General features: G+C 35.6%; 1 protein-coding gene across 5 annotated transcripts in view; it reads right to left on the bottom strand.

The window, feature by feature from the left end:
- VPS13C (vacuolar protein sorting 13 homolog C) overlaps window positions 1-13,471 on the bottom strand; it is a 98,180-nt gene that overhangs the window by 72,454 nt on the left and 12,255 nt on the right. For 4 of the 5 annotated variants that reach the window (XR_012837516.1, XM_075765043.1, XM_075765042.1 and 1 more), the window contains 11 exons: window positions 11,374-11,483; window positions 10,454-10,513; window positions 9,783-9,842; window positions 8,968-9,048; window positions 5,952-6,009; window positions 5,494-5,621; window positions 4,514-4,620; window positions 3,685-3,856; window positions 3,172-3,234; window positions 1,859-1,994; window positions 1,174-1,268 (listed from right to left, as the gene is read on the bottom strand). Coding sequence is in view for 4 of the 5 variants with exons in the window: in XM_075765043.1 (XP_075621158.1) it covers window positions 1,174-1,268; window positions 1,859-1,994; window positions 3,172-3,234; window positions 3,685-3,856; window positions 4,514-4,620; window positions 5,494-5,621; window positions 5,952-6,009; window positions 8,968-9,048; window positions 9,783-9,842; window positions 10,454-10,513; window positions 11,374-11,483 (1,070 nt within the window). In the remaining variant the exon portion in view is untranslated. Of the gene's footprint in view, window positions 1-1,173; window positions 1,269-1,858; window positions 1,995-3,171; window positions 3,235-3,684; window positions 3,857-4,513; window positions 4,621-5,493; window positions 5,622-5,951; window positions 6,010-8,967; window positions 9,049-9,782; window positions 9,843-10,448; window positions 10,514-11,373; window positions 11,484-13,471 lie in introns of those variants that run through there. The other variant, XM_075765044.1, reaches the window with a different exon arrangement.

Here is a 13,471-nt window from a genome sequence, read left to right as displayed (position 1 = left end):
TTTGCATTTTGACAAGAACACAAGCTCATACAATAGCACACAGGCCTCCATTTTGCCACTCAAACAATCCTGAACTTCCCTGATTTAGGCACATGTAAGCTTCTAATAATTAAATTTTAACAAATATACACAAGGTTGGAAAGTTGGAGTGTTGGGTTGGGGAGTGAAGAGGCCCATTGGGAGAAGAGACAACATCCTCCTTGAAGGAAACATTTTTAATGTACAAAATGCTTCTGTAAGTGAGGAGCAACTTAGAGCAGAACCACCCAGTCACATCAAGATTTAAAACAACAACGTAGTAGTTGTTTTAAAACAACAACGTAGTAGTTGCCCACAGAAAATAAATATACTGAAAGAAACATTACCATTTCATATTTTCTTAGCTGTCTACTTTCTAGCTTTCTTTCTATAAACCCTCTCAAAAATGCTCTACCTATAAAGTTTTATCATTTAATCCTTTGCTTAGTAAGCCAAAAAATATGTTACAAAAGTGCTTTTTTAATTTTATGCTTTCCTTTGTATAGTAGAAAAAAACCAACTGAAAACTCCTAATATTAATCACTAAGAGAAACATTTTATTAGAAGCATAACATGATCCTTCTAACAAAAGCATCCCTGAAAGTTATAAACATTGGGTCAGACAGGAAAAATCACATGCTAATGTTCACCTTTATATAAACAACTACTCAATTATCAGAATCAAACCAACTTTGAATTAAAAAAAAGACAGAAAAAACAACCAAACAAAAAAGACCATACAGACTAATTTAGTTTTCACTACAACAGGTAGCAAGAAATAGATGCAATGAAAAAGCTAATATGGAATGCTTTTACATTTACAGTTAGCATTTTTATTCTCTTCCAAGTTACAAATAAGTATCTATCATCCAGTTTCTATTACATCTATATCACTCCAGATTAGGGTTGTGCACAAGGCAGAACACCACTAAAGAAAACATTAGCCATTCTTCGTGTTTTCTGATTTTTAAAAAAAATTTTTTTTTTTAGTCTTTGTACATTCAACAGATTTGACTTGCACGGACACACATACTACTGCTTATCTTAACATGCATCATATGCATATGATGCATATGGTTAATATGCATCAGAACAGTTTTTTGCTTGGTTGGTTTTCAGGGTTTTTTTAAACCATCCCCATAAGAAGTTGCTTACCTGCTTTGGTAAGGAAAGGTGATGGGAGCTGTCACTATATCCAATAGCAGTAAAAAGCTTAGCTTTCTCTTCTGGTGACATTAATTCATCAATAGCTAAAAACCAAAAACCCAAAAAAGCTTGCAGTTGAATTAGTAATGATAAGCATTTTTCCTCCCATTTGTTTTCTACTGTACTTAAGTTTTGCTGACACATTTCTTTGATTCTTCATATTGCACGAGATTCTATATTGTAAAATAACTTACACAGAAGTAATCTTCATATATGGCATTACATAAGTAGCACAGAAATCAGTATAATTTATATTACAAGAGTACCCATAATTCCCAATGATTAAAATAGATTTGAGAAGCACTATTAGAACAAATCTCTGCATTCTGGTGTTTTGCTGTCTGGACCAGTACTCCAACTGTCGCCTATTACACTACAGCTATGAGCTTGATACTATTCTCCTTACCAAGGTTCTGAAATGCTTATGGCCATTTCAGAAGTATGCCGTATTTGTCAGCTCAATATTCATTAACAGTAAGTAATACTATAAAATGGATCAATACTACATCACGCTGTTTATGCCATACTCTTTCCTTCTGCACAGTAGGAAGCAAAACATACTATAACTTTCTTCTTAATGTATCTAAAAACTTAAAGTCTCTATAGAAGTTAGTGCATTACAGTCTACACCTACTTTCAGGAACAGGTGATTCTTCATCTTCCTTCTTCCTGGTTTCTCTTTTACCCCAGAAACCACCAAACCATCCTCCGCTTTTTTTTTCTCCTTCAGTGGTTTTCTTCTTCAGTAGTTTTTGTCCTGATCTTATTGTCTACAATCCAGATATTAAAATACATAATTAATAGAATTACTATGTATTTTATTTTTCTGTAAATAATGTATGCACATATGCATGCTGAACAGACATTTGATCGACGGACAGTAATGCCACCCCACAAAGGATTAAGATCACTTTGACCCACCAGACATAAGCAAAATAAGGATCGGGGTGGGGAGTGTCTGTATGTGTGTGCACATGTGCATGAAAATATGTTACTTTTACTTTGGACGGCCTTTTTCCTACACATTTCCCTGGCATTTAGACTACAAAAGGGCAGGAACCACATGAAAAGGCAGTATTTAAGAGGACACAAGAACCAATTTAATTCCTTAAATCTAGTACTAACAAACACGAAGACTAATCCTGTACCATTACATGTACTTAAAACTTATTTGTACTCAGGTTTTCACTTTACATTTTAAAAATCAAGGTCTGACCACAAACATCTCAAAAAATAAGAAAAGTCATTACTATTTTTTCATTTTACATATATTCCAGAGGTATAGACAAACACTGGAGCTACATTGGCATGAACAGTTAATTATATGATGCAACTAGAGATTAATTTTCATATTATGAAAATAGCTACCAGTAGCGTGCTTCTCACAAGACAACTGTTCTCAGTTTGCCAGGTGGTTTTGATCTTAACTACAAATACAACACTTTTCATAATGTTATAACATGCAACTCCTTGTTAAGTGTCACAAATTATTTCCAAAATAAAATGCAACTAGAAACTTCATCTACCTTTTAACAATTCTCTCAGAGCTGTCTTTTAATTAGATTGGCTGTCCCCTAAAAAGAGTATCTAAAGGTGTAGATAGGATGGGAACAGCTGTACATGTTTGATCTTGAACAGCTACAGAACCAGTCTGGAAATAACAGAAGCCAAAGGGAGAAAAGAAACATTAAATCATCACCCTTCTACAATTGCCTGAATGGTACAAAGTGGGTAGCAGTTAACACCGTGCACACACACTGGTAGGTTTTTGGAACTGGTTTCCAGTTCAGAAATTGATTTACTCTTGTCCTGGAGAATAGGAAACTTGCCTTCCCACCTCCCTACCCTATCACACTCACCAGCACAATTTTTTTTTGAAGATACTATCATGACAAAACCATCTTATTTGAAGTGTTACAATATTATTGAACAAAAATTATTTCTTACCTCAACTTGTGCTTGTTGTCTTGCTAAGATTATATTGAAGACATCAAGCTTTCTTTCAAGGTTCTGTAAAAACGTACGATGAAATCATTTGCCGCAAACACATTTAAGAAAGGCTCACCACTACAAATTCTCTACCCACTCCTTCGAACTTACACTCTAATTACTTTCTACACCTGCTCCTTTCTTTTAAGGGTATACCACCCCCCACAAAGTTCACTAGAAGATAAAACCTGATGTTAGGCAGTCTAATTTTTTTTTAAAATAGATTAATCTTGCACTTGATTACATGCATCCAAGTTCATTAATCTGCAGCCAAAAAGGGTTTATTTAAATGGCACTTTACTAGTATTTTCTTTCTTTCCACTAAAGTTTACACTTCAGATTAAAATGGTATTTCCACAGAACTCTTGCACTCTTGTAAAATCACCAACCTTGATCACTGTCATGTGTATTTAAAGAATTATTTACTAAAGAGACCAAAACATACTTTCTCCAAAGAGAAAAAACACATACCTGAATTTGCCTCTGTGTTTCTTCTGACAGTTTACTCTGTGTCAGCTTGTTCTTGTATATATTTTTGTAAGTCTTCAGAAGCTGCCTATGTTGTTTTATGTTACTCCATGACCACATTTGAGTATGTCTTCTGATGTGAACTTCAAGAACACTGTTACCTGCATATTTCCACCTACAATAATTCCACAGCTGTAAGCAACCTCCTATTTTGTCTGTGTATTACAACTTAAAAGTTGCAGAGGTAGTTTATTAATCTGCAAACACTTCATTTACCACTTGTCATTTGAGTTACTTTGATGTTGAAATCATTAAAAATTTTATAAAAACTTTTGAAAAGTGGACTGAGGGCTTATATTTAATGCCTTAAGAGCTATAAATCTGCATCCTCTTTGCAAATTTGGGCTGTAACAGCACTAAGTACACTGAAGCACTTTGATTATCAGCATCAGTTAGTGCTTAGAAAAAAAAATCCACAAAAATGTCTATCAACTCAAACCTTTAAAAATTACAGTTGACATACATGTTTCCCTTTGCATATTTTTTTTCTTTAATCTTTCTAAAACTATATTCTAGCCTCTGGAGGGTACATCGGCATTTTGTTCAGAGATTTTGGGGACTAGGGTTAGCTTTGCAAGTCAGATTTTCATCACGTGGTTCTTTCATGCGTTCTCTTCTGCAAGCCTTTTCTACTTGGCTAAGCAAAGTTCTGTGAAACACATAATGATCTATGTGATCTAGTTTTAAAACTGCATTTAACCCCAAAGGAGAACATAGAGCCTGGAGAGGACTCTAGCATCTCCCAAAGAATGCACGAACGTATGCAGCTTACCATTGTCTGGCATTTTTATGGAGAGATACATTTGGCCTAAATCTTCTGTATGGTGCATTGCGAACCATGTAGTCTATGGACTCCAGAAGGTCTATCATGCTGAGGTACTAAACACAGAAAACCAAGTTTCTTAGCAGAGGTTCAGATTTTGTTGCATGTAGTGCTTGAAGCACATGCATATCATGGTCTTCAGTATTCCCCAAACTATAAGTAAATTTAAGCCTATGCATTTTCATCAGTATGTAAAAGTAGACCAACTATACCCGTTGCTCTCTAAGGACACCACCATATGAACCTCTGGTTTCCATAAAAAACAAAACCAATTTGTATTTCTGTTGGCTTGCTCAGCACAGTCTCAGGTTCTCAAACCAATCATATTCTCTTCATTTGTGAATACACAGGTTCCCCAATTTTAGAACTGCCTTTGCATTAGTTAACCTTATCAGTACTGTTCTGAACTCGTATTTCACTCTGACATCAATAACAGCTAAAAAGCTATCTAGCAAGCTTACTGTAAATTACTGAATAAATGAAACCACCAACGTTGCTGGGGAGCTAAATGAGTTCCCTGGTATTTCTGCAGACTTTGTCGCCAAAGCCAGTACACTCCATTCATTCCCACCCTTGCCTGTATCTTGGCATCTCTACAGTTATAGCGTTGACTTAAAGTTTTAGAAACTTAGGACTACTCGTAAGAATGATTCCATTCTCTATGTGAAAGGAATGCTATTGGAAGGGTTGAATACAGATCAGATCCAGAGGGTCCACAGATAACAAGGTCAGAATGTCAGGATCTAGCACCAGGAAGTGACTGTTACACAAAGGGAAAATAACTATTCCCACAGTCACTGCTAAATAGTTTAGACAGTCTTCTAGCATATAAGCAGAAAATTCCCAAAGAAGAATGTCTTCCAACAAAAACATCCTACAGTTCATCACAAACTCTGAAATGGGTGATAACAGATACCAAGCCAGCTTACTTGGGGTTTAGTGAATTCAATGGCAATTCTCTGTACTTCTACATTACACTCAAGCTTGGGAGTTTTGAGTTCTACTTCTGCATAGGGGTTGATATACAGTCTTGCAGAGGCTGATACTGGTCTAAAAACTGAAAGATAAAAAAAATTGAGATCAACTTTATGTTTACAAATAAAATATGGGAAGCCATCTTACAAATACTTATTTCCACCTTCTGATATATCATCCACTTTGTGCTGATAATATGTATGCTCAAGATGCACAGAATGAGGATGCAATTCTTAACAAAAATTAAGATACCCCAGCAGTAGTCAAACAGCATACAAGCTCTCATACGTTCGGTTATCTTCAGGCTTTTGTAAAATAAAATTAGTATAGGCGTGCCTTCACGATCAGGTCAGGCTGTTGTATACTAACATGCTCAGAACAGTTTATATTCACTCATTGCTAGCTTACTTACTATACTGGTAGTCTTGAGGTTGGTTAGCGCTACAAGGAATTCCTCTTTTCAGCTGATCCTGTAAAGGAATATGAAACTGTCTAATAATTGCTGAAGAGTATTACTTGCTTACAGTTCTCTAAGCTTTGAGTAGACCAACTTACGTTCACATGTATTTTGCAAGGGCCTCCTTTCCCTAAGTGGAAAAGCTCATGTAGCACAAGCACTTAAGAGTGAAGGGTTTAAATATGCCAGATTAAAAAGAACTCTAAGTTTCTCATATGAAGTGGAAGGTTTGTACAGTTTTTATTCAACTTCTGTTTAAATCTTGCACTAACAACTAACATGTGTTAATTTAGAAGCATGTAGCTCGTGTACATTCAAACACGTAGCATAGTAGATCAAGCATTTGTTTTTAAACTCCTTGAAGGTACCAGGAATATCTATTCACATTGTACCCTTTCTCATTTTTAGCACATAAGGAGCCATGTGAGCCTTCTGGTATTCTGCAGGTATGAGAGGAATTACAGACAGACAGAAGTCAGGAAAATAACAGAACAGCCCAAGAGGCCTAAAAAATCACGCTAGAACTGAGTTTAAATTAAAAAATGAGGTCTGTCTTATGCTGTAATTCTTCAGCAATTTATTGAGAATGCTGTATTTGTGCCCAAACATTTTATCCAGTTTCAGAATTGCAACGGCACAGTTAAAGCAGGAGGTCTGCTTTTAGGAAAATGTACATATTAGCTACTGCATGAAGGCAGATGAAGTGCTTGTTCCCACTGTAATTTATAAAGACTATCATTATGAAGAGTTGTTTTTACAAGGAAAATATTTTGTTGCTACAAATTTCTTCAACCTAATCCTTTTCCCAGTTCCTCATTTTAAAGCTGGCTTGTATTTTATACAAGGTACACTTTCTCATTAAAAATACATGTATTTTGACCTCTTTCCGGTCTGCTGATCTATATTAATAAAAGCTAAATTTCAATAAGATTAAGTATAAAACAGCTAATCTCACAACCAGCCATATACTCATGTTATTTAAATATGAAGACTGTTGTACAAAAGTAACAGATTGCTACAGATTACACAGCTTATTCTTACTACAACATAGACCAATTAGCTACTACCATCAATCTGACTTCCTCATAATGCTGCTTAAAATTAAGACCAAAACAGCCTGTCTGGTTGGAAGATCTAGCTTTCTAGGAAACAAGCTACACTAAAAATTGCATACAAAATATATTCAGGTATTTAATACAGATAATGTTACTAAACAAGACATGTTATTTCCTATTTGTTCAGTTCCTGTATTGGTTTTAAGATTCTGAAGTAGAGAGGACTTAACAAGTGGGAGAGAAGGTTTACACAAGTAATTTTATGCCCATGATGAATTCCATTCTTCCCCTGTGCTTCTTCAAATCTTCTCAGATGTGTTCTGAGCTTATTCCTGCTCTCCCTCTCTTCCCCTTTTAGACACAAGGACACAAAGACAACTAATCACAATTGACAGATTTAAACTAAAAGAAGTCATCAGTCAAAAGATGCAAAAAAATCCAAATAACGGAGATGATGCCAGTATGCAAAGTAATACTAGTATGCAGCACCAAATTTACTAACGATTTCAAGAACTGGAAAAACTGCAAGTGGTGAGATACTTCAAGTTAATAGGTGGTCAGAATACTGGACACTATTTGCTACACTGGAATTGCTCTGTCTCAGCACTCAAAGAAAAGTTTACATGCAGGACATGCACCAGGCTTTGGAAACAGGCAACTCCATTTTACAGTCACAGAGAGCAAAAGTCCCAATTCTTTCAGAAAGGACCTGTTAAAAACTTGCTTGATGATGGAACAGAAAGTGGTACTTCCTGATACATAAAAAGTTCAACAAAATCACACCAGCATCTTCACTTGCAGCTTAGTAAACAGTAAGTTCAAATCTCCTTGGTAAGGACTGTTTTCACAATCCATTCTAAAATTTACTTTCAGAACTTAAGATTTCAGTAATGAACTACCCAAAAGCTCACTAGAATAACTAACTGTTTCTTATAACCTAAAAATGAGCTCTTTTAACCACATGAATGAAGTGGACATCTGAAATAAACTTCTTAACAGTAATGGTGCTTTTGCAACTCTGAAGTCCTGAGCTATCATACAGAAAGAGGATGTGTGCACGTAGCCATGATTTACGTCTATATAACTACCCTATTCATACTGTCAAAGTTCTTAGTTCCTCTTCTGGGAACATAAAACTTAGAGGGTAACACAGTAATGTAATGAAAGCAAAACAAGTACTTCACACACTTACAATATTACAAGTTGCAGTATTCCACTACTCACCTAGATAACAGCAACTCAAAAACGTGAATCAATCAGAAAAAGCTAGATATAGCCTCCAAGAAGCGTGTCCTGTCCTCTGTGTGTGTCCCTGCAAATTTGATTTTATTCTTACCCTGTAATTACTATTTTCAGATATTTTTTATTTATGTCTGACAATGGATACCTACCTACCTAAGCTTCAGTTTATTAAAAAGCAAAAAAAACCTTTTTGTTTTAACATCTTGTTCTTCTATCTGGCTTCACTCTATCGGTTCATTTCAGCCATGCATCTTAAGTAATCTGAATAACATGTGACACAAGTTCCTGTTCTGATAAAGATCTAATATTCTGAATTTTTATTAATTCTATGCTCATTTACTATCTCAACTTTGCCTTTTTCATTACAGTAGCTACGTAATAGCTCATATAGTCCAGATATTTAGTAAACAGCACTGGGTAAACAGCACAAAGTAGAAATGAATATGCCAACAGAACATGACTTTACAGACACAGCTCCTAAAACCTACAGGGGTTAATAACATATGAAGGTCACAACAAATTATTAGCTATCAATAGTGCAATGGATTAACATAGGACCGTGGTATCAGAATACAGTTGACCATAAGCGTGAGAAGCAGAGCGGAAATTAGTATGGTGTAGTTTTGAACAGCTATAGAACATAGTAGCGCTTAATGCATTTTCTTCTACATTACCAGTATTTGTTCACGGGAGCCATGATAATACATTTTGCTGTGTATGTTCCAATAAGCACTGAGGCTGTCCAGGCACAAAAGCTGCACAGGAAAGAAAACATTCAATGGATTCCATACTCAGTATTCAACCTCTTCTATGAACTTAGCTTTCCACTTGTGAAAACACAAAACAAATGAAAGCAAATCCACCATTAGCATTCAGATGTATTTAATCTTATAATAATATTTTTGAAGTGAAAATTGAATTGCTAAAAAGCAAGTTCTTCATGCAAGTTCATGCACATCTGTTAAATATGACTCTGGATTGCGGGGCAAGTGTACACAAAACCAGTATTTGGCCTAACAAAGAAGCTAGGGCTATTAAACCCTTCTTATATCATTCCTATAATTTCTAAGATCTTTGTGTACTCCTTTCAGCATAGGGTTGTGGGGCAGGGAGAACAGAGAAACTGCTTAGTTACCAGAATCCCAATTACATTAGGCAAACAAACTAGAGGAGGAAATGGCTATTTAACAACCTATTTGAAATCAGTTACCATGCAGATTTGCTGTATAATGCATTTAATGAGGGGATCAGTGTTTGTATTTAAGAGAAATTTAAACCATGAAGTTGAAAGTTATGCCTTACATAAAGCCAGTTATTTGTGCTCTAATTCTGTTTAAACACACAGCAAAATTATGAAAAATAGGAGAATTTGCAAAGCAAACTATCCAATTTTTATTGAGAACCCCCCCGATTATTTCTCTCCATGATCAGTTGCTCTCTTGTGTAGGGAAAAAAACCCAAACCACAAACCAAACAAACTACACATTACCTTGTATATTATTTTTGCAGCTTCATTCAGAATAGAAGGTGTCCAATTCTCATTTGTTGTCTACAAGTTCAAAAGTGATACAAGTCATTCTTTGCATCTTGACAGATTAGCAGTTCTATCCTATGCTTTCAAGCATAGAATGCATAATTTTGGTGCTACCTGATTACTGAAGCTAGCTCCTCTAGACTGCATACACACAAGTCAAAATCTAACATAAAATTTGTCAGTTTATTTTGATTTTCAACTCCTTCTCCTACCCATAAAATCCTTAACATCTAAGGGAAAACAAGAGTTAGCTGAAACTTTCCCCCCACCATTACTTAAAAGGCCTGGCAAAATACCAAATTCTTTGTCATCATGATGTAATGTTTGCCCTAGTTTATTTATTAAGCCTGGAAATAACCTGCCTTTTGAAAGTAAATATATTCCATTTTAAAGATCATTTGGATCCTAAGAACAAATCACTAGTATCAGAGAGTGTGATGTTCCTCAATAATTTTCCCTTCTACTTGCACAAACTTTAAGCACTATTTGCACAAATAAGATTGTCTGCGCTTCCAGCTGTATGCATACTTTCATTATACTGTCTTAATTCGTTACTTTTCCCTTCCGCTACTCCAAAGATGAGTAAATTGAAAACAGAACAACTCGCATGCACACACATACATTACCAGTAAACTAAGCTCGCCCAATGTCATTCCCAAAGAAATCGGACACTGTGGATCTGTGATCTGCAAAACCAGAAAAATAACAGCTATTTATTTCTCTTGCTGCAGACAGAGATGTATCATTTAAAGTTGATTGAAATCCTGAGCTGTTTTGAGGATCTTCCTTTGGTTAATTATTCTAGCTGAAGCATTCTTGGAACCCTTCCCTAAGTTGGGCCAAGACTAGTATGGCTGTAATGTAAAGACTTAAGACTTCAATTCAAGCTGAAAATTTCCTTTTGACTTCTAAAATCTTCATACAGGAAAGAACTAAGAACTACAAAGTACCACACCTCAATCAGTTCTATCATTTTATGACTTCCATTCCTCCCACCTTTTTAAATTTAGTGTCTCTGAAAACAGTCCCAAAATAGGTTTGAGAAATACTCTATATGCAATGCTTTTCTTTTACATTCAATTATCTCATCACAAACTGCTTTATCATTTTCCTAAAGGAAAAATGGGAGCAGGCTGGAATAATACCACTTTTGTTCATATAATCCTTCTCATTTACCAATTAAGTGTTCTCAATTATTTGCCTTCCAACTCATCTGTAACCCCACCAGTTTCTGCCATTCTGGACTTCACCCAGGACACTGAAAAATTCTGTACATCAGCTGCACACACTAACATATGATGAACAGCCACCATGCACATTTAGTGAGCGAGGCACCACTGGACAAGGCAAAAGAGAGAATATCGATTTCACATATTGAAAATATTTCTGGCTTTCAGTCATATCTGGGCTACTTGATTTGAAGAGGTGCAGAAGAAACCACAGCCACTTTTTCAAGGTGGCAGATAACAGATTGCCTATGGACTAGGCAATCAGGACTGCTCTGGAGTCCAATTTAAAATGAAAAGAAAATGCTCCAGTTACTTACATCATCTTCGTATTTAACATGAATGCCTGTGATTTTGACTTGCACATTTTTTATAACTTGAGTTGCAAGCTTTTCTAAGAAAGTATCTTTCTTCTCCTCCTTTGGTTTGTCTAAAACAGTAATTTAAAAAAAAAGTATTCAGTGTTGTAGTTGCATTTTGAGTTTAACCACACCAACAACTATACTAATGTAAATTTAATGTTTATTCTAATACGAATACCTAACATTTAAGGTTTTGCTTATTTAGATTACATATTTGCACGTTTTTCCTTTTCTGTACATCCATATTCTGAAGACGTGATGTTAGCTGTGTGTGTACAACACAACCAGAAGAAAATTTCTAAGTTTCAGCCAGAACAGTTTAGCCTACAGCAAGTTCTTGTTTAACATACTTCTCCCCACTCCTTCCAAAGTAAAAAGTACTCTCATAAGTATCCCTCAGCAATTAACTAGGGTTTTCAAAGCAAATAGGTAAGTCAGTGTAATTTAGCACAAAATACCCTTGAATAACCAGGTGAAGATGATACTTGCACAACAAGATACCAGTCTATTAGTGTCTTTCATACAACACTGCCTGAAAAAGTTAAAAAGCTGGCATATCACAAGTGAAAACGAACAGTTACTCTCAAATATTCCATTTCTTCCATACTGGACTTATACTGTGACCATTTAAGCTAGGTCCATATCAGACTTTGCCATGCAAAGTACTGATACTCAACTTACGCTGAACAAGATAGGGTAGTGGAAGTTGCATACCCACAGAATTTCAGCATTCCACCCAAGACAAACGTATGCATGCCAAGGTGGGGGGCAATATTTACAATCCCTCATTATTTAATGACATAACTCTAAAAAATTTCTCTCAAGTCTGAGCACCTTAACATTTAACCTAAAATATGGATAGATGAGCTGTTTGTTCTCTAGCTATCTTTACAGGCTTCCTTGTCTTTTTCAGTATCTACCTTACAAAGTGGCTATCCCAGCGGATGCCACTAATCAGCCTACCCAACTTGTACATTTTTGTTGGAAATGTTACAGATGGCTCAAGTTGAAGAAACAGTCATGGTTATCCAAGCAGAGAGAAAGAAGGACTACAGGTTTTGATTAAGTTTAGGGTTGCACTCCAAGTTTGACTTCTCGGCTTACTTTTACTGTTTGTAACTTTTTTAATATGCAATGCATGCTGAACACCACAGATGTATAACTTGGTTTATCTTGCTACAAAAATTAGGATTTTTTTTTTTTTCTTCCTAAGCTCTGAGAGAGGTTCAGGAGATTCCTCTAAAAATGAAAAGACTTTGCTATTGAACATGCTATAACACTATTTTAGTCAAGAGAGCATTTCAAGTAAAAAATTAAGCAGGAACTCAGAAGAAACAAAAACATTATACCACTTTTACATGCAACTGATTTCCTCCTATTAATGATTTCTTCACAACTCCCACTCCCTATTAACAGAAACCAATACAATACTGATAAAGGGGAAAAAAAAAAAAAGGCAGAAGTGCTTATTGAAGCTTCATGACCTTCAAGTGCAAGCTGGCAACCCATTAACATTTTTCCAGCCAGATGCAGCTACCAGCAGCAATAAAATTTTGATACCTCACAAAGCTTATCTAGGGTCCCCACAAAGTTTTGACTCCAATTACAAGCCTATGCTGCAGCTTCCTCCAAGATCAAATATTTAACAATACAACCCCATGGGATATGGCAACCCATTCTTAGTCACATGCTAATACTGAAGACCTGCATGGCTTGGTACTTACAAACAATGATTTATCCTCCTGGGAAAAAACATCGATTTCATTTTTGCCAAAATATCAGTCATAACACTATGCTAGCTATTTAGAATAGAAGCTAAAAGGTACTGAAAAAGACTGTTTACTGCTATATCATCAGCATAGCATCAGATTTACATAGCTGTTACTGGAATATTACAAAAATTAGACAAACAGGTATATCTTCCACATGCAGTTTTTCCAACAGTCACAGTGTAGTGCCACTAATCAGCCTACCAAATGTGTACATTTTTGTTGGAAATACTACAGATAGCTCAAGTTGAAGAAACAGTCACAGCTATCCAGGTAGAGAGAAACAA

This window comes from Balearica regulorum, chromosome 12 (genome assembly GCF_011004875.1).
Source record: "Balearica regulorum gibbericeps isolate bBalReg1 chromosome 12, bBalReg1.pri, whole genome shotgun sequence".
Taxonomy (NCBI): domain Eukaryota; kingdom Metazoa; phylum Chordata; class Aves; order Gruiformes; family Gruidae; genus Balearica; species Balearica regulorum.
Note: the sequence above shows the minus strand (reverse complement) of the source record. Positions and strands in the feature narration are given on the sequence as shown.